This window comes from Nelumbo nucifera, chromosome 1, assembly GCF_055504915.1.
Source record: "Nelumbo nucifera cultivar China Antique chromosome 1, China Antique-T2T, whole genome shotgun sequence".
Classification (NCBI taxonomy): domain Eukaryota; kingdom Viridiplantae; phylum Streptophyta; class Magnoliopsida; order Proteales; family Nelumbonaceae; genus Nelumbo; species Nelumbo nucifera.
Genome location: NC_142649.1, coordinates 83,021,502 through 83,043,291, shown reverse-complemented (window position 1 = coordinate 83,043,291; position 21,790 = coordinate 83,021,502). Strand labels below are relative to the sequence as shown.

At 39.1% G+C, this 21,790-nt stretch overlaps 1 protein-coding gene across 1 annotated transcript in view; it reads right to left on the bottom strand.

The window, feature by feature from the left end:
- The window catches only part of EMB2737 (embryo defective 2737), a 49,607-nt gene that overhangs the window by 6,506 nt on the left and 21,311 nt on the right, over positions 1 to 21,790 (bottom strand). Inside the window, exons 6-9 of the mRNA XM_010261939.3 lie at positions 15,809 to 15,868; positions 8,198 to 8,320; positions 5,590 to 5,661; positions 5,334 to 5,471 (exon numbers count right to left, since the gene is read on the bottom strand). Of these exons, the coding sequence (XP_010260241.1) occupies positions 5,334 to 5,471; positions 5,590 to 5,661; positions 8,198 to 8,320; positions 15,809 to 15,868 (393 nt within the window). The remainder of the gene's footprint in view (positions 1 to 5,333; positions 5,472 to 5,589; positions 5,662 to 8,197; positions 8,321 to 15,808; positions 15,869 to 21,790) is intronic.

The window sequence follows — 21,790 nt, the reverse complement described above, 5'->3', positions numbered from 1 at the left end:
TCTCAAACTTTACTCTTTACATTTACACCAACATTAAAAGGAGTCAAAACCCAAAGTCCTCTCCCACTCTTTGAGAAACCATGCACCAGGCATAACAGCATGAGCCCTTACAAAATTAAAGGCCATTACCTAATGTTGGTCTTGGTCCCAGCTATTTGGGGTCTTGGGAGGGGTAAATTAGGTATACTTCCAACCTTTGGCATTTTCTTTTCACACTAAGTGGCTGCCCGCTGCCCTCATACTTGAACATGCATTCTCACCCTTGCCAATCCGAGATTTTATCATTATACCAAGTAATGACCCTAAACATGCCCTTCAAAAGTTCTTTAGAACCAATTCCTCACCTATGACCAAAGGAGTAAGGATACATTCATTGCACACTTAAGATTGGAGAAATTCAATGTGACCTCTTCCCATACCTTGGTTGAATAATTCATAACAAATATGAGATTGAGGAGGATGTTGCCCATAGAATTAGAGAAAGATGGGAAAAAATGGAGGGATGCATCCATATTCTTATGTGATAGGCGAATACCACTTTGGCTAGAAGGAAAGTTCTATAAAATATTTGTAAGGCCATCTATGTTGTATGGAGTAGAGTGTTAGGCAGTTAAGAAACAGCATGCCAAAAATAATAAGTGTGACAGAAATGTGAATACTTAGATGGATGAGTGGTAGAACTAGGAAGGACAGGGTTAGAAATGAAGTCATACGAAGGAACCTTGGAGTAGCTCCAATAGGTGATAAAATGGGAAAAAGTAGATTGAGATGGTTACGTCATGTGCAAAGAAGACCATCAATAGCAGGGGCTTGGGTAGAAGCAATAAGAAATGATTTAGCAAAGGGTGATCTGTTACAAGTTGAAGGGACTAGAAGAGCTAGGGGCTTGGGTAGAAGCAATAAGAAATGATTTAGCAATTATATATATATCATAGGACTTCATTAGACATGTGGTTAAACTCACCTCTCAAAAAAAAGTATACACTCTAAGGGTGGTTATCTCCACTGATAAATGTATTTACTTAATTACTTCGAGGAGTGTGGGACCCGTATTAACAATGATCAGAAATACACATACCCTTCTTATTGAATGTTATAATTTTTTTTCTAAACATCTATTTTCTTAACATAGTTTCTTACCTCAAATAAAAGACCCAACACAAAGGCTTTTAATACCTTCCATTGGTGCCAGTCCCATTCTTCTGTATAAAACAGGTTGTTATTTATAAATAAAACCTGATTTAATCTCCTAAATGAAATAAAAACTAACTTAAATTTACCATGTGGACAGTGGGTCCCAAACAAAATAAATAGGAATAGTTACCCCATAGTCAGTATGGGATGGTCATTAACTTGTCTAATATATATAGCAAATTCCTCATACAGGAGGGCTTCTTCAAATACATAGCTATGCCTTCCTCTCAGAAAAAGGGACTAAACAATGTGGATCCTATATGAATCTAAAGACATACTGTTTCCTGATTTAAATTTAACCACCAATAAAATCCAATTAGTTTCCTGAGCCAAATAAAAAGCCCAACACAAATGTTTTTAACACTTACCAATTAGCATGTATTTTTTTAGTTTCTAAGTCAAACTAAAAGAAAAACAGAAGTACAAAGCTTCAAGATGGAGAAGCTGGATGAAAGTGTGCATTTCCACTCCAAGATTCTCTGTGCTTGTTAATGGTGTAGCTAGAGGCAACTTCAAAAGTTCAAGAAGTTTAAGGCAAGGGGATCCCTCATCTCCACTCCTCTTTTTTATAGTGATGGAAGGTCTTAGTAAATTGGTGGATAAGGCTGTGGAGCTGTTGGAGGGTTTTGAAGTGGGCCCAAATGGTACATCTATTCCTATTCTGCAGTGTGCAGATGACACCCTCTTTTTTTGTAAGGCATCGGAGAATCAAGTTCTTAATCTAAAGCATCTCCTTTTCTGGTTTGAGATTGTATCAAGGCTAAAGGTGAACCTAGCAAAAAGTGAAATGATAGGTGTGGGAGAGGTTTCTAACATTCAGAGTTTGGTGTTGGGCTGCAAAGTAGGCCTTCTACCCACTAACTATTTGGGGCTGCCACTTGGTGCCAAATGCACATCCAAAGCCATCTGGAGTCCAATCTTAGAAGGATGGATAAAAAATTGGCCACTTGGAAAGCAAGTTTTCTCTCCAAATGTGGGAAGGTAACTCTTACTAAAAGTGTTTTAGCAAGCCCGCCAACCTATTTTATGGCTCTTTTTCCAATCTCCTCAGAGGTAGTGGAGGTTTTAGAAAAAAAAGATGAGAGATTTTCTTTGGGTGGGATGGAAAGACCCACACAAGTATCATCTTGTGAACTGGGGTCAGATCCGCAAACCCCAATCACAAGAAGGCTTGGGGATAAGAAATTTAAAGTCCTTCAACCTAGCCTTATTAAATAGTTGGTTTTGGAGGTTTGCTGCCAAGCCAGATAACCTATGGAGGAAGGTAATAGCTGAGATATATGGACTGGATAATAATGGATGGGACAGTGGTTCTCCCCTTTTGACTTATGGGTGCAGTCTGTGGAAAGGAATTTGTAGGGCTTCCACGGTTCCACCCATTTTAGACGATGCATCAGGTTTAAAATAAGAGATGGTAGAAGGATCAGATTCTGGTTAGATCCTTGGATTGGGAAGAGCTCTCTCAAAGAGTTGCTTCCCACTCTGTTCAATTTGGCAGTTGATAAAGAGGTGCTGGTAGCTGACTCTTTAGTACTGAGGGGTAATAACATTTGCTGGACTCCTTTAAGAAGGGACTTTAATGATTGGGAGATTCAACAGGTAGGAAATCTCCTAGCTCTTCTCCACAATCAGGCTTTGAACTTACAAACTCAAGATTCAAGAATGTGGAAGTGGAACAGGCCAAGAGAGTTCTCAGTAAAATCCTTTTACAGCTTTATAGTATGAGAAAATGAAGCCCCTTTTCCTAGCCAGGCCATTTGGGGGGACAGTGGCACCCTCAAAAGTTAAATTTTGTGTATGGGTGGCAGCTTTAGAGAAATGCCTCACCAAAGAAATGTTGCTGAAGAGAGGTTTTATTTGCAATGACCTGAGATGCAGCCTTTGTAGTGTGGAGGCGGAAACAGTTAGTCGTCTGTTTTTACATTGCAAGTTTTAATAGAGATATGGAGCTACTTTCTAAAGATCCTAAAGATAAGTTGGAGCATACTTGCCTCAGTTAAAGCATTCTTGGAGGCATGGCATATACCAGGGGTGACAAAGAAAGGGAAAGTCTTCTGGTCGTCCATTCCTTTGGCAAATCTCTGGGCTGTGTAGACTGAAAGGAACAGTAGGATTTTTTTATCACAAATCCTCCTCTGAAGCTGAGGTCATCAACATGTCTATAGGGCTTGTTATAAGTTGGTTGCCTATACTCTATGCATACAGGTTTTAAAGAAGATACAACTGATTGTACTTTTTGAGGTCCTTCTGGTTTGTTTTTGTACAGCTTCTCATTGTACAAAGGACCTTTTGATTAATACAATTATACTTTACTTTTTCTCAAAGCTTCTGAGACTTGCTACATGCATAGAAGGTCATTATCCAATGTTGGTCCAGCTATTTGGGGTCCTGGGTGGGAGGGGTGGACTCGATACAGACCTAATCAATCTTGCGCAGCTTTTTGCATAAAATGGCTGCTCTCAGACTTGAACCCATGTTCTCATACCATTACACCAGGCAATGGCCTAACATTTAGATAGTGGGCCCAAAATAAAAGTACACATATTGTTGCCCAATGCTCAGGGTTGGGATCATTATCTAGTTCTTACTTAAACAAGTGACTCCATAAGGCATGCAAGTTTGTTTCCAGTTCACTTTCTTCTCCCATTAACTACTAATATCAGTCATTAGTTGTATAACTAAAATGCATTGAGAACATCCAAGTTCTCTTCTAGAAAGTCACAATTGCAAGGATCACTATTTATAGAATAACACTTCTTGGCAACCAATGCTTTTAAACTCCCTCATCTAATAACACTTTGCTCCCATTCTCTTTCATCACTATCACTTCACCATCATCATACATCTACCTTAATTCACCTAAGCAGGGATGGCAGCACAAAAACTTTCTCAGATATCCACCTCTCTTTTTTTTTTCCTTGAGGAAAGATAACTTTCATTAAAAATCAAAAAGAGGGGGGATGTACATGAGAAGATGAACAAAGACCAAGAAGCCCAAAAAAAGACAAAAAAAATTAGAAAGGCAAAGTGCTATCACTATACAATGAAGATATTCAACTCTAAAGGGCAGAACTTATGTAGTTATGTAGAACCACTCATACTTTCATGCAACTCTAAGAAATGGCTTACTTTGCTAAAGTTGATTTGTGTTTGAATTTCAAAGTATTACTGCACTGAAACAGCTAAAACTCTTCAAGAAGACACCTGTTTAGTTATTTTCCTCCCCACTGGCCACCAACCTTAAGATAGAAATGACGAAAAGAAACCACAGGAGCTAAGATAATTTGGGGTAAAGGATATTGCAGTATATCCTTTAGATTTCTACTTCAAAAAGAAAGAATTGGTGCAATGAAGACACTAGTAAAATTCAAAAGATTTGAAGCTTGCAGGTTTAACATGAAAAAAAAAAATGGTGGTGATAAAGAGTTTGAGCAGCAAGAGAAAGAATCCTCGTATGACTGTGGATTGTGGAACAAACGGGAATACAAGTCACATGAAAACTTGCATGGTTTTGAGTTTAGAGTTTAGACCGGTTCACTAATTTTAAACAAGAAGCCAACCAGAAAAAAATCTTTGTATAGGATATAGGAAACCTGTTGCAAAGGAAAGTGATTTATCCATAAGCAAGAGAGCTCTGTCTGCAAGTTCTTAAGCTGTGGTTGTTGAAGAACCAATATAAGGCATAAATGTAAAGTGCAAGATCAAATAACCAGAATTGCATACTGCAACTTATCTGCAAGATCAGGTATGCTACTAATAGCATTATATAGGAGACAAAACATATCATTTTTTTAGGTGAGAAAGTTTGTAATGGTGGTAGAAATCCTTTGTGTGTCATTTATTTATAAGGCAAAGCAACATCTTTTTTGTTGGTGATTTAAAATTTTATTAATGAAGAAAATGCATAAATATAGAGAGCTGCCAGATAGTATCAAAGGGTGACCACAGTCACTGTACCCTATTCCAACTCATTTTTACATAGACAAAAAACTGTGTACCCTCTTTCTTGTTCATGCATCCAGCAAAAAAAAAAAAAAAAAAAACAGAACTGGTTTCTGTTGCAATAAAGATCAACATACAAAGGAAATTTATGAACTCAAGAACTAAAAAAGTAAGAAAAGGGCAACATAAATACTTACACCCCAATTATCCGGCCGTGGTGGGACATCAAGCTTCATGACTTCTGCCTCTAAAGCCTTCCTAGCTTTATAATAAGGGATGTTTTTCACAACTACTGGGTCATCTCTTGCACGAACCGGATCTATGGAGATGAGAGCCTACTAATGCAATATATTTCCAAAGTCAGAATTTTTACAAAGATTAAAACTTTTGGAATCTCTGCTGTTATTCAATATCTGTCAAGAGTAGGTACTGTAAGAAAGTTCTGCTACCCACTTCCTGTAAGTGCTCCCAGCCAGGTTTTCTCTTGGCCACTACATCACGAATTTGATCATACCGCATAGACTCCTAGGCCAAAAGAGCATAATATCATCATAAGGAGGAGAGGAAACAAGTATGAAATTGCACAATTGTTAAACTTGGATAAACTAGCTAATTAGTGTCCCTAAAATGAGAAACCATGAAATGAAAGTGATGAAAATGTTTAAGATTTTCAATGTTCAAAAGCCATAATGTAAAATAAGTATCATTTTTCATGCTTCATCATGAATTCATGATACTAAGGACGCCAGAACTTGAATAGAAGCATTTGAACAGCACAAAAGTTTCAAGAAATAAATAGTAAGAAGAAAAGTCAAAGGTATATGAGGCTTACTAAGTTTCTTCACTTACAAACAATAAAGGCTATAGATGTAAACCAGTCCTAAAATAGGTGTAAACTTAAAAATTAGAGAGAAAAAGGAGGAAGAAAAGTAAGAGCAGCAGTACAAGAGAAGAAGATGGAGAAAAGAGGAGGAAGAAGAAGAAAAGTTCGAATAATCCTTCCCTCCCTTCTCTAATCCTTTTTACTAAAAATTAATGTTAATATAATTACAAGTATGCCCTTAAGTGGGCGGCCAGCTAGGCAATAACATAAAGAGATCAAACAAAAAGAAATAACAGGCCCATTAGCTAACAGGAAAATAGAAAAAATATTATAAGAGAAGATACTAGGACCCTTTCCGCCCAGTCTCTTTACAATTATGATAAAAGCTAAATCTACTATCCCAGGACAAAAAGATCAGTTTAAGAACTCTCACGAGTGCTTATGACAAGGTAGGGGGAGGGAATTTCAAGGGTGGATTTTCAGTAGTAGTCGTTTTATCCTGCCAAACCAAATAACCAAATCTTTTATGGAAGCTCAGCAAATGAACCAAAAGAAAACTTTTATAGGATAAAGGCACAAACCCTTGGTTAATATTTACTTCTTGTTCTTCATGTTACTATTTTATAGGCAAACCACTATCCTAGTTACATAAATATGTTTTCCTATGTACAGAATTATCTAAATTCATATTTATACAACAGTGAGGCCTGCCAGATGCAATCATATAATTTGATTGTGCTTGCAAGTGAACTTCCAAGATGGACACATAAAACAACTGCTATATCTAATAAATCAATGATTAAGCTATAATGTATGTCCTCTTGAAATAGCATAAACAAACTTAACGAGCAAGGAAAAGGAAAGTATTTAAAGAAAAGAAATGGATAAAAAAGGGCTTCACAGAGCCAATGGATATAAGAGCAATCTACTTCACCCGTGTGTGTGTGTGTGTGTGTATAGAACCATGGCAATAAAACTGGAACTTTGATCAAAGGACCACCATGAGCTTATCTGTTTCTTATTAACTAACAAAAGTATGAAATTATTTATTTATGATAAAAAATGAAACTATGATCAGTGCTCAAAAAACAATGTAATTCATTGATGACTGCATAAAAATATGCCATCCTATTTAACCAACTCAATTTCAAGAATTTGTTAATGATCAAAACCACATCACATCAACTCGTCAGGCACATGCCACCACTTGCAAGTATCAGCTTCTGGGTTTTCCAAACCCACCATGTCTATTACAGGACTAATCTGTACTGGTTTCAGCCCTATAATAGCAGAGAAAAGAGAAAAAAGAGAAGGAGAGAAAACTGGTTCGAACTAGAGAGAAGAGAGAATTCTCTAGTTGGCCAGCTATTATTTATAGGTTTCTGATTAAAAGGCACAAAGACACTTATGCCCCTGATAAAGTATGGGACATAGTACTTAAACCAGAATATAAAAGACATTACACCAGACTCTTAATATAAAATAAAATGACCAAACTACCCCTGTACAGCCGACTCTAGCAATGTCAAACACCTTATATCAGTAAAACATATCTGAGATGTGCAATAGACATACACCATGAGGGAAATCAGGCAGATGGCAAGTGGCAAGGGAGCGGAATGCAACATTTCGTTGTGTTAAAAGATTGGAAAAATAAGTTGGCTGGTGCACTGGCTAAACCTGGGGTTAATAGGGTACAGCTGTATTAGGCACAAATCACAATTGTAAGATAAGTGAGCAAACAGAAAGTCAGTGCAAAGGGACCTAGCCAGCCTATTCCAAGGAGATACTTGGTATGTTGTACATCAGGCATTCTTTTATATGAATCAATAAATTTTACAGTTAGCAATCAAAAAACAAAAAAGAAAATAAACCATATCTGAGACATGCATGTTTGCCTATTGCATAGGTCCCAAAATCATTTAAAATATATCATGTGTAACAGGTATAGCTCAACAGAAAAACTGCCATGCCTTATGCAACTATGATGAGATATGAAAGGCATGAATCAGGTATAAAAAATCTAGCTGAAAGTAATTGGCAGAGTTTTCTTTTATCTGTAAGGTATTAGCAAAGTTTACTAGTGCATCATCTCATGTTTCATGGTCCTTTCGTGTACATCATCTCATGTACATCCTTTCCTCCATTGAAGTTCTGAGTACAAGTAATATTTTCTCAAAAAAAAAAAAACAAATGTTACTAGAAGTCAAGAAATGGGAAAGAAAAGGACAGACCAACCTTGTATTGCCACCAAATTTTTTGCTTCACATCCTCATCGTAGTTGAATCCTCCCAAAATTTGAGGCATTGTTATCAACCAAAAAGCTGCAACGCTTGGGTCTTTCATGCTGTGAACAATATGCTGAAACAACAAATGCCAAAAAAAACAAAAGAAAAAGAAAGCCAGGTAAGATTATTTTCCAGAGAAAATTGCTTGCATTCTTAAGCTTGCTTCTATAATGAGGTGATTTAGAAAATGCCTATTTTATATTACTCTTTGACCTTTGCTAATGTTGATGATGATAATATAGCAACATTTTTCGAGGTTCCATTCAAGTAAGCCTCTTGGCAGAAGTTTTGCTGAGGTTATTAGAAAATTCAATGCTCTCCCTTAGAGCTGGAGAAACCAGCCTCTTCTTAGATGGCTTTGGGTCAATGTTTTAAAAGCACAAGGTGCAAAAAAAAGCACAAGGAGCAATTTGCTGTTAGACAGTTTTGTATGCCCTTAGCTCCAATCAGTTTTGATGTACTTTAAACATTTAGTATAAATGAATAAAGTGCATGTTTGATTCATGTTGTGTGGTATGTTTCTGTGTAAGACCCATAAACTGGACACTTAATGAGACTCGTGTTAGTTTAGAATGTTCACAACCGTTGGATAAGTCTGGGGAGATTTATCCTGCCAAGGCTGACACTGGTGTGCTGCCAAATGTTGGGGTGGTTTGTCTCAGCCGCCAGGGTGAGACCCAAGGCGCATGCAGTGTAGGATTACTTTAATCTTTGAACCGGACCAGATTTCCAGTATTGCCCTGGACCTTGGAGATTGATGGGCAAAACTGGAAAGTTACACCTAACCCTTAAACTCGATTATGATATTGCACTAGGTGTCAGATTGGGTTGTCTTTGATATGCCAATCAGTGAGATCCTTAGCGGGGGTCAAAACCTGGGTATGTTGGGACAATCTGAGAATTCGTCCGAGTAGGTGATCATAGTGACAGGATCAACCCCTTTGTTGGACAAAGGTAATGATCGGGGATACACTCTCTCTGATGGAAACCAAACTGCCGGCAGTTGATTTCAATCATTGGAATTTTGTTTTGCAAAATTTATATATATATATATATATATATATATATATATATATATATATATATATATATATATACGGTTTCAAAATTTTTGCAAATGGTTTTAATTCCCAAGATCCATGTGAGCAGAGAGTGCAACACTGTTCCTTGCAACCGAGGGAGAGGTCCTCTCTTGTCGGGCAGTGTTTGATCATTATGGGCTGAGAGGTTAACTGTAAGGCCATTTAGGGTTATACCTGATGGGCTAATCTTGCATCTGCTCACAGTCCTTGGGTTTTTATAAGATGGCTTGGCCCAGGGACCACTTAGTGTAAGTGTTGGGCCCATAGAGTCCATGTGATGAGGTGCGGAATGGGTGGGCGAATTTCATTTGCACCCGAGGTGCAAGGCAAGGAGTGCACCATTTTGAAGAAAGGTGCAAAAATACAAATCAAAATAAATGTCAGAAAAGTCAAAAAATAAAGAAATAAAAATATTAAACATAAATATTAATAAAAAATATAAACTTAAATTTTAAATAAATGTTTTAAAAACCTATTATCTAAAATTAAAATACATAAACATAACAGGTAAAGCATATCCAAATGAAAAATTTTAAAATAAAATCAAACATACAAAACATTTTTTTGATAAATAACATATAAAACATTTTCAACCATGTAAAACCCACAATCTCTTTTTTCCTCAATTACATTACTTCAAATAGCTAGTGTGATGTAAAGCATATTGCATTCCTGATTCTATGAGCTGCCTTTGTACCAAGCCCCTCGAGAAAAGCCCAAAAAAGTCCAGGTTAGGATCTTGAATTCTTAATCCTCACACAAAAAATAATGATTTTATAATTTTAATTGCCTTTTAAGAAGATATTTTATTAGGATGAATGAATAAACAACACCAGCAAATAGAAGTTCTGGGCTTGTCTCGACTCTCGAGGGGCTTGGCCAAGGGCCCACCCTAGCCCAACAGCTAGGTTCGAAAAAAAAGCACAAAATTTAAAAAGGCACACGCCTAAGAGCACCATGCACACGCCTTTACCTAGGCAAGGTGCATGCCCTAAAATGTGCCTCACCTGTACGCCTAGGCGTGCCTTTTAAATTTCGGTAGTCTGGATGTATTTGAGCTGATCTTAAAACTGCATGCATGCTACTTGGTTATCCTCTATTTTGATGATATTTTCTTCCTCATTTTGAGCATTTCACCCATGTTCCTGTGGTTGTAAGAACCATTCCTGCACTATCTCCCATACATGTCTGATCACTCTCCCACTTTCATATAGGACACCCTAGACATCTTATTACAGAAAAAAGGGATGCTTACCTGAATCTCTATTAGCTCTTTTTCAATGGTGGAGATTACAGGGACTAAGCAGTAGGGGGAAGGCATTATGGAGAATATTACCAGCTGCTGTTATCTGGGTGGAGTGGAAGGAGAGAAAAATACACATCTTTGAAAACAAAGAAAATGAATTGACAGCAGTGAAAAGGAATAAAGTTATGTTCACGACTAAGTATACAGAAGCCATACCCAAGGAATTCAGTTTAACTCTTTTTCAATACTGAATCCTTGTTTGCATGATATTTTATACAAAAGGAAAACTCTTCTACATTCCCACCATACAACTTCTCAATGTACATGGACAGATGATGAACTGTATAATTTTTGGCTATTACAATACAATACATTCACAGAGAGAGAGAGAGGAGAGGCAGAGATGACAAGAACAATAGGCTTAGTCATTTACCAGAACTATTAATTTCAGTGCAGATGTTTCATAAGGAATCTTCCCATATAATGTCCACAACATTATGAATAGAAGGGGACTAAGAAAAGGTCCGAGGTGGAAAGATTAATTTCGGACATAGAAGGGGACTTAGAATTTAGTGGAAGAGAGGAGAGGAGGAAGGCTCTAAAGTGAAGGAAAATGGAAGGTGTGGAGGGTATCTTTCTACAATCGAGTTGATGAAGATCATTAGCTGGAATGTGAGGGGTCTAGGAAGTGCAAAAAAGAGGAGGGTGATAAAAGATCTGTTAAAGAAGGAAAGGCCTGACATTGTATTGATACAAGAAACCAAACTAGCTGATCTAGACAGAAAATGGGTTAGAAGTGTGTGGAAAGCAAGAGGTGTGAGTTGGTGCTCAACTCCCTCTTGGGGAGCCTCTGGGGGATAATTACTCTTTGGAGAGAGGATGTGGTAGAACCATTAGAGGAGCTGATAGGTAATTTTTCTGTATCACTAAAGTTCAGGATGATGGAAGATGGTTTCATTTGGGTATTAACCAATGTGTATGGGCTGAATAATTACAGAGAGCGGAATGAACTATGGGAAGAACTCTATGGAATTCAAGGACTTTGGGAAGGCCCTTGGTGCTTGGGTGGAGATTTCAATGTAATAAGGTTTCTTAATGAGTCAAATAATCCCCAACAACCTATAACAACTAGCATGAGGAGATTCAATGAATTTATCAACAGATATACTTTGAAGGAGTTCCCTATGCTACATGCTAGCTTCACTTGGTCCCACTTCCAGGAGAATCCATCTTGTTCAAAACCGGATAGATTCCTCTTCAATGAAAGTTGGGAAGCACACTGGAGGGGTTTGGTGGCTAGAGCTTGGCCTAGAGTTACCTCAGATCATTGCCCTATAGAGTAAGGCCAAGAGACTTTTGGGATTGGACCTAAACCCTTTAGGTTCGAGAACATGTGGTTGACACACCCGGACTTTGTGCATAAAGTGAAGGAGTGGTGGAGAGAAGAGATTAGGGGAGTTAAGTGGAAAGGGGTTAGATTCCACAAGAAATTAAAAAGTCTGAGATCCAAAATAAGAGATTGGAACAGAGAGGAATTTGGGAGATTGGAAGAGTTAAAAGCCAAATTGACATCCCAAATCAAGGATTTAGATTTAAAGGAACATCAAAGGACCATGAGTGCACAAGAAAGAGAACTGAGATGGAAGTTGAAGAAGGATTTGGAAGAGGTTCTATTGAGGGAAGAGATATCTTGGAGGCAAAAATCTAGCCATCAATGGATCAAAGAAAGGGATGGGATTACCAAGTTCTTTCATGCTATGGCCAATGGGAGGAGAAAAAAATTTGTGACCAAGATTGAGGTTGAAGGAGTAGAAATTAAGTCACAAGAGGAGATAGCCAATTGCTTTGTAACTCACTTTAAATCCATTTTGAGTAGGCCGTTGGAGAGACCGGTGAGAGTGGAAGATCTAGATTGGCCAGGTCTATCAGTTGATGAGGCAACTTAGTTGGAAAGAGACTTTGAAGAGGAAGAGATAAGAAAAGTTGTTTTCTCTATGGACAGGTCAAAGGCTCCTGGACCAGATGGTTTTACCATGGCTTTCTATCAAGTAGTTGGGACATTATTAAAGAAGATTTGTTTGAGGTGTTTAGGGAGTTTGAAAACAACCATGTGATTAGTTGCGGAGTTAATGCCACGTTCTTAGCTCTCATCCCAAAGAGATCAGATGCCAAACACTGTAAAGATTTCAGGCCGATTAGTTTGGTGACCAGCATCTATAAGATTGTGGCAAAAGTGCTTTCTTTAAGGATTAAAAAGGTCCTTCCATCTCTCATTACTCAAACCCAAGGTGCTTTTATCCAAGATAGGCAAATTATAGATCAGATCCTTATAGCAAATGAATGTGTTGAGGAAATCCGACAATCAAGGTTTTATTTGTAAGCTGGACATTGAGAAGGCCTATGACTCAAGTGGATTGGGATTTTCTATTAGAAGTGCTAAGGAAATGTGGATTTGGGGATAGATGGTGTAGGTGGGTGAGCGGATGCAATAACATCTTGCCAATTTTTAGTTCTAGTTAATGGAGGGGTCAAGGACTTCTTCCCAGCACATAGAGGGCTCAGGCAAGGAGATCCTCTTTCCCCCTTTTTGTTCACACTTGTGGCAAATGTGCTCAGTAGAATGATTTCTAAAGCAGATAGGGAAGGGCTAATAAGAGGTTGGAGGATAGGTAGGAATAATGTCATAGTGACTCATCTTCAGTTTGTTGATGATATCATCATCTTTTGTGAAGGGGGAGACTTAGGGAGAGTGACGAACCTAAAAGATCTTATTAAATTCTTTGAGTCTGCTTCAAACCTATCGATTAACTTTGACAAAAGTTGTGAGGTGGGAATCAATTTGGAAGATTGGGAGGTAGAGGCTATAGCAGGTTCTCTAGAGTGTTCCATATCTGATTGGCCTTTAACCTATTTGGGCTTTCCGTTAGGAGCTAACCCAAAAGAAAGTCGGTTCTGGTATCCAATTGTGGAAAAGTTAGAAAAGAGGCTGGCTGCTTAGAAAAAAAGTTACATTTTGATATGGGGTAGAGTGACCTTGATTAGGGCGACACTCGCTAATCTTCCGGTTTATTTTCTTTCTGTATTCAAGATACCCTCAAGGGAAGCCAAGAAGCTAGAAAAGGTGATGAGAGATTTCTTGTGGGAGCCAGAGGAAGAGAAGAAGGATCACTTGATTAGGTGGGAGATAGTTAGCAGGAGTAAGGAAGAAGGGGGATTAGGATTGGGAAATCTAGTTCTTAAGAATGAAGCTTTACTAGGGAAGTGGCTTTGGGGATGGCCGTCAGAGAGAGAGAGAGAGGTTGTGGCACAAGGTGGTGAATAGTATTCATGGCTGTTTGCAGAACGGTTGGGATGTCGGGGTATCTCGACAGGCGACTCTTGCAACACCCTGGAAGGCCATTCACGGAATTCTACCCCATTTTCTCAATCTGGTCAGGTATGATGTTAATTCTGGACACAATGTTCTTTTTTGGGAAGACATTTGGGTGGGCAACCAACCTCTTAAAGACCTTTTTCCCTCTCTTTACTCTCTTTCCCCTTATAAGGAAGAGTCGGTTTCCAGTTTTATTTCCTACTCAGATTCTTCTTTGGCCCTAAACTAGGATTTTGGTTTCCGTAGAGGGTTACGTGATGATGAAAGTGCTTGTGTTTCAGATTTATTGTCTTCACTTGAGTCTATTTGTTTAGATCCCCTCAAACCTGACACAAGAAATTGGACCCCTAACCCGAATGGTTTGTTCACTTGCTCCTCTTTCTTCAAGTCCCTTTGTTCCACTTCTGCACCTCAGAATTTCCCAGCTAAAGAATTTTGGACTAGGCCCATTCCCCCAAAATTTGTTGTTTTTTGTTGGGAAGTTTATTATGGTAAGATTAACACCTTTGAAAACCTACAAAAAAGAAGACTAAATTGGTGCTTATCCCCTAATTGGTGTGTTCTTTGTAAATCTTAGAATGAGGACTGTCACCACTTACTGATCTCTTGCTCCTTTGCTACAGCTTTATGGAATTGGATTCTGACGTTGTTTGAGTGTAGGTGGAACTTGCCATCTAATACTAGTTTGTTGTTTAGTCCGTCTATTTTTGAATGGCATACAAAGAGAGGGAGAATTATGTGGAAGTGCATAAGAGTAGCTTTGTTGTGGACAGTTTGGAAAGAAAGGAGCACCAGAATCTTTTGTGAAAAAGAAAGGAGCTTCTCGGAAGTTAAAGAATGTATTTTGACAAGGGCAATTCAGTGGCTGAAAACTCTAAAGATCTTTGATGCATACTCTTTTGATGACCTATGGAGAAGTTGGTTAGCAGTGGCTAATACTTCTACTAGGAAGGACAGACATGGGGTTGAATGGATGCCACCAGGGGAGGAGTTTATCAAGCTGAACTTTGATGGAAGTAGCCGAGGAAATCCAGGACCTTCAGGCATAGGAGGAGTGCTGAGAAACAAAGATAGTAACGTGATATCTTTGTACTCAGGTCCTGCAGGTGTGGGAGACTCTTTAAGGGCTGAATTACTGGCTGCTGTACAAGGAATCCAGCTTGCAAATCAGCTAGGCATAGAGCATCTGACTATTGAAGGGGATTCCCTGGTGATAGTGGGTTGGCTGAAGGATCCAAACACTTTGATTTGGGGTTTTAGAAATCTTCTCAAAAAGGTTAAATGGTTAACGAGGAATATGACAATCAGAGTTCAGTGGGTAGGCAGATCAGCAAACTCATTGGCTGATTCACTTGCAAAACAAGGGGTTTCCCGGGATACTTTATTTTGGGCTTCAGTGTAATTTCTTTTGTACTTATAATTCTGTAATTAGCTTTAAAGGAAAGGTCACATCTCGTGCCTTTCCACGGGTTGCATGTTACTCTTATTTGCTGGTTTAATAAAATTTCACTCATTTATCAAAAAAAAAAAACATTATGAATAGTAAAATATGCATCATAAATAATAGAACTAATGAACCTACTTAACATTGTTGTTACGAAATGTTTCTGTATTACTTTTTCTTCCAACCGACTAGACAAATAACACTGGGAATTGGCAGTCTCTAGAGAATAATGCTTTCATTGCTTTAGATCATGCAGCATGATATTATAGCAAGACACATGGGACATGCCATAACAGCCAAAAAAAGAACCACTAAGCATATAAAATAAAAAGGATCAGAGCACCTAAACTTTTAAAGGGACAGCATAAGAATCCAACAACATGCAAATGTAAAGGAGATAGAGTTTTGATACTAGCCTCATATGGATAGTCCATCTTTCTCAAGACATTATATGCTTTCCATGGTGGCTCCATAATCTGAAAACAAAAAAAGTGTAAAAAAAATAAAGAATTATAAATAAATCTTTACCAAGCTACCCTGGACTACATGCCAAACTCAACAACAAATAACTTAATGGATGCAATTCATTCCCTATTCCCAGATCTGAAGATTCAAATTCATTGTATAATTTTTTATGACCTCTTACAAGATACTGCCACATTTCTAAAAAATTATTTCCTATGATATGGCTTTCTAGAGTAAAACATGACATTTATCAAAATTTAAACCCAGTAAATTATAGTAGTACATGAATTTCTCTAAATGAGAAAATTAAATATCTGCAGAAATGGAAATATCAAAGGAGACATGGTGCTAAAGTGGGAGAAAAAGGAATTTATAAACTAGCAAAGCTGAGGAAAGGAAAAGCAGAGATTTAACCATGTTAGGTGCATTGTTTTTTTTTTAAATAAATGAGAAAAATTTTATTAGAGAAAGGAGAATAACAGAAATAAGAGACCCATGGAAAGGCACAAGCTGCAACCTCTCCAAGCAATCAAAAACTAAAACAGATTACAACTGTGCCCAATACAACTATTCCCTGTTTGCCCCTTAGTTTGCTAAACTATCAGCCATAGCATTAGCTGATCTCCCCAGCCACTGTAATCTGATACACAGATTTCTTGTCAGTCACTTTAATTTTTTAAGTTCATTCTTAAAGCACCAAACCACAGTCTCTAGGTTCTGTATCCACCCCACAACCACCTTGGAGTCACTTTCTATTACTAGCCGTTCCACTCCTAGATGTACTGCAAACTGTACCCCTTGGAGGGCAGCTAGTAATTCCGCCCTAGTGGAGTCCCCCACACCTAAAGGACCTGAGTATAAGAGAGCTAAATATGAGCCAATTCCCCTCTTTGTATGCCCTCTCTGACCGAAAGAATGAACCCATTTCTTCCTTTCTTGTCCCTTCAGATGCAATCTCTGGGTTTGGGTGGAATTTGAGTCTGAGAAGGGCTGTTAGGGATACTGACCTAGGAAATACATTGTCCCTCTTAGTATGTTTTTAGACCATCTAAAAGAAGATTGTAGAATCTGGACCCCTTCCCCCTCAGACATGGTTTGAAATTTCAATACATATTGGCTGATACGTCCAATACGTATTGTATCGGGAGCCTCCTGATATGCCCCTACAGGGGTTTTTTCAAGGTTTAACCCGGTTCAGGGGGTAGAAGGGCTTTAGACCAACCCCTCTAAACCAGGTTCACAAAGAAAAAAGAAAGAGAGGAGTGGTGGCCGATACAGTCTGATATGCCCCTACTGGCCTATCGGGCTGTATCGATATTTTGAACCTTGCCCTCGGGTTATTTCTCTTGCGCCTCTTTCTTTCAATCCCTAACTCAGCAACCTGCTCCCAAGGGATGCCTTTCCTTGCCTGTTGAAGAGATCTTGTGCAAACCTATTCCTCCTCGGGTTGGAAGTTTAGCTTTTCTGGAAAGAATCAACACATGCGATCTACTTCAAAGAAAATGACCCAAGTCTTGCCTATCCCCACATAGGTGTGTTCTTTGCAAAGCTTATGGAGAGACTGGGTACCACCTATTAGTGTCTTGCCACTATGCCAGAGCTGTTTGGGTTTGGGCTTTATCCCTTTTTGGGTGTAGCTGGAACCCCCCACCAGATGTACAAAGTCTGTTTTATCCGTCCTTTTTCAGATGGCCAGTGAAAAGGGGTAGGATCATGTGGAGGAGTGTTAGGGTAGGGCTGCTGTCTGTTGGTCTTTGTGGGAAGAAAGAAACTCCAGGACTTTTTCGGAAAGGGAGAAGGATGCTGAGAACTTGATAGAGTTGATCCACTCAAGAGTTGTACATTGGTTGAAATCCATGGATCTGTTTACAAACTTCCCTGTGGATGTCCTGTTGAGAAATTGGAAAGAAACAACAAACTCAGCCCAGGTTAAGTAGGATCATAAGTCCTTCTTGGACCACCCCCCCTGCCGGTTATATAAAGTTGAACTTTGATGGCAGTAGCATTGTGAATCCAGGGCAATCAAGTATTGGGAGGATTTTTAGAAATGAGGAAGGGAATGCTATAGCCCTTTTCTCTGGCCCAATTGGAGAGGGTGACTCTCTTAGGGCTGAGATTTCAGCAGCCCTGGAAGGGCTCCAAAGAGCAAGAGACCTGGACAATAAGAGGCTGATTATTGAAGGAGATTCGGAGGTGGTGGTAAACTGGTTAAAGGAAGATAAGCCTGGATTGTGGAAATACAGCAATGAGAGGAAAAAATTCAATTGGTTGAAGTAAAATACAGTTGGGTTAAATGAACTGCAAATTCTTTTGCTGATGGACTAGCTAAGCAAGGGGTGAATAGGGATTCTATGTTTTGGGCCTACTTCTAATTCTGTATTTTTTGTGCTTGTGGGGGAGTTAAGACAGCTTGCCTCCCCTTGTTTGTAATCCTTTCTTAATTGAATTCAATGAATTTTTGTTATTGATAAAAAAAGTCCAAAGATTTCAGCCACAAGGTGGCCTTATACAAGATACACTCCTTCAGTTCTTGCTGGCTTTTCTCCTTCTCTTGGAATATCCTGGCAGTCCTTTCTTCCCACTGTCCATAGCAATGTTGCTCTTGCACACCAAGCAAAGGTAGATGGATCAAAAAGCACACTTACTTCTGCTGGCCTATTCCACCTGCACCCAAAAATCAAGAAGAGCCTATCCCACAACTTTGTAGTAACAGAACAGGAAATTAGTAAATGGTAACAGTCCTCACTATGAGCCCTGTAAAGAGCCCACCAATTAGGTGAGAGCCAAAGATAAGGTCTTCTTTACATAGATTATCCAAGGTGTTTACTTTCCCATAAAACACTTTCCAACAGAATGCTAAAACCTTAGGGGGAGCAGGCCTGCACCAAACCTCCTTAAAAGGGAAAATCTATTGAGACACAGAATAGAAAAGATACTTGGGTTGGAGAAGATATCCCAACATCCCATCCGTTCTCTAAGTGACCATGAATACTTCCTACCACCTCATGCCACAATCTCTCTCTAGTACCACCTCCACAACCACTTCCCCAATAGTGTCATATTCTTTTGCATTATATTCCATATTCCCAAACCTCCCTCCTCTTTACTTCTACACACCACCTCCCACTTTAACAGATGATCCTTCCTACTTTCCCGAAGCTCCCAAAGGAAGTCCCTCGTCAACTTCTCCAGTTTCTTGGCTTCTCTAGATGGGACCCTAAAGACAGAAAGAAAATAGATTGGTAGGTTAGCAAGGGTGGCTTTAATCATAGTGATTCTACCCCCCCCCCCCAAAGATACATAATTCCTCTTCCACGAAGCCAATCTCTTTCAAACTTCTCTACAGCTGAAGAACCGAACACCAAAAACTACTCTCCCTAAGGTTTACCCCTAATGGAAAGGTCATGGGCCAAGCAGAGATAGAACACTCTATGCATCCCACAATAGCTTCCATTACTCTAGCTCCCAAATTTACACCTACCACACTACTCTTTTCAAGGTTGACTCTCAGATTGGAGGTCCTTTAAAATCTTTTCACAAACGTCTTTAGACTACTCACCTTCTCAAGATCTCCCCATTCACAAAAAATTAATAGAGCATTTGCAAACTAGATATGGGTAACTGACTCCAACCCTGCCTATTTTCCACCCATTTATTAAATTCACCCTATCAAGCTATGAGATCATTCTACTGAGCACATCAGCTAATAAGGTGAATAGGAAGGGTGAAACAGGATCCCCTTGCCTTACACCCCTACAAGCTAGGAAGAAATCCTTTACCACTTCATTAACCAAAATAGAGAAGTGACTAGAGCTAGCACAGCCATGAATCCACTTACACCACTGTTATGCAAGAGAGAAGAATGGAAGAAGAGAGAAAAGAGAGAGAGAAGAAGAGAGAACTGAGAGCAAAAGATACTGCTGGCGGAACAACTTTTTTAATATATATACTAGGGCAACAACAACTAAAATAAAAAAGAGTAAAAGTACAATAGTACCCCTGCAGTACTATACATAAGAAAAATATCAGTTGTTAACACTCCCCCTCAAGTTGGGACATAGATGTCAATCATGCCCAACTTGTCACATTAATCATGATGTCATGAGTGGTATAGTCCTTTTGTAAAGATGTTTGCAAGCTGATCCTCAAAGTTGACATAGGGAGTACACACTTCCTCTGTGATAACCTTCTCTCTGATAAAATGCTTGTCGACTTCGATGTGTTTAGTTCTATCATATAGCACAGGGTTAGCAGCAATGTTTATGCTTTGTTATCATAGAATAGGATCATTGGTCAGTCCACTGGAAAACCCAACTCACTCAACAGATTCTTTATCCACATAATTCCAGCCACTCCATGAGCCATTGCTTGATATTCAGCTTCAACACTGGATCTAGCTACCACACTTTGCTTTTTGCTTCTCCAAGTAACTAGATTTCCTCCTATGAAGATACATTAGCCACTAGTTGAATTTCTGTCATTTAGGGATCCTGCCCAATCTGCACCAGAATACACTTCAACTTTCAAATGTCCGTGCCTTTGAAACAACAAGCCAGCACCTAGAAACCTTTCAAGGTATCGGAGGATTCTTTCTGCTACTTCAAGGTGAGTGGTCATAGGGGCATGCATGAACTGACTAAGGACACCAACTGCATAAGCAATGTCTGGGCGGGTCATAGAAAGATATAACAATCTCCCTATAAGTCTCTGAAACTGTTTCACATCCTTGATAGGTTCACCCTGGCTGTCACCTAATTTATGGTTAGGATCAATAGGGGAATCAACTGGCTTCACTCCCATTTTTCCTGTATCCTGGAGTAAATCTAGGGCATACTTCCTTTGGGAAATGAAGATACCCCTTTTGAGCGGGCAACTTCAATTCCTAGGAAGTATCTTAGAGGACCTAGATCCCTTACTTCGAACTATGTGGCAAGAAAACTATTCTACTTTTGGATTTCATCCTTCCAGTCGCCAGTGATAATTATACCATCAACATATACTATCAAAGCAGCAATTTTACCTTCTCCTCTTTTCACAAACAATGTGTGATCAGATTGACATTGCTTGTATCCTTTCTACTGAACCGCTGCATGGAATCTGCTAAACCAGGCTCTTGGTGATTGTTTCAGCCCGTATAAAGACTTCTTCAACCTGCACACCTTTTGTTCATTGCCTTGAACCTGAAAACCAGGGGGTTGTATCATGTAAACTTCCTCTTCAAGGTCACCATTCAAGAATGCATTCTTGATATCAAGCTGATGTAGATCCCAGTCAAGATTAGCAACAAGAGAGAATAGAACTCTAATGGAGTTCATCTTGGCAACGGGTGCAAAAATCTTTGCATAATCAACTCTGTACACTTGTGTAAACCCCTTTGCCACTAAACGAGCTTTATACCTCTCCACCGTGCCATCAACCCTATGTTTGACGTGAACACCCATTTACATCCAACTGGATCTTTTCCCTTAGGAAGATCTACAAGTTCCCATGTGCCATTTTTATGAAGGGCATTAATTTCTTCCTTCATAGCATCTGTCCATTCAAGTACTGAAAGAGCTTTTGCCACATTCTTAGGGATAGGGACACTGTCAATGGATGTGAGAAAGGCTCGAAAAGAGGGTGAAATGTTTTCATAGGAAACAAAGTGGGAAATGGGGTGTTTAGTGGTGCACGATCTAACACCTTTCCTATGAGCAATAGAAAGGTCAAGGTCATTAGCAACAGAGGTATCAATTGCAATGGGGTCAAGGACATCAAATGGGAACCAAGATACCTGAGTGAGTATGATCCGCCCCTGAAGAGTTTAATGGCATTGGAGGTACAACTTCTGGATTCTCCACAGCTCTTGAATTTGGTTGGCCTTTGTGACGACAGAAGAAGACACGAAAAGGAGAAGGATCAGGAAGAGGAGGGAGCTGAACCGGTTTCTCCTC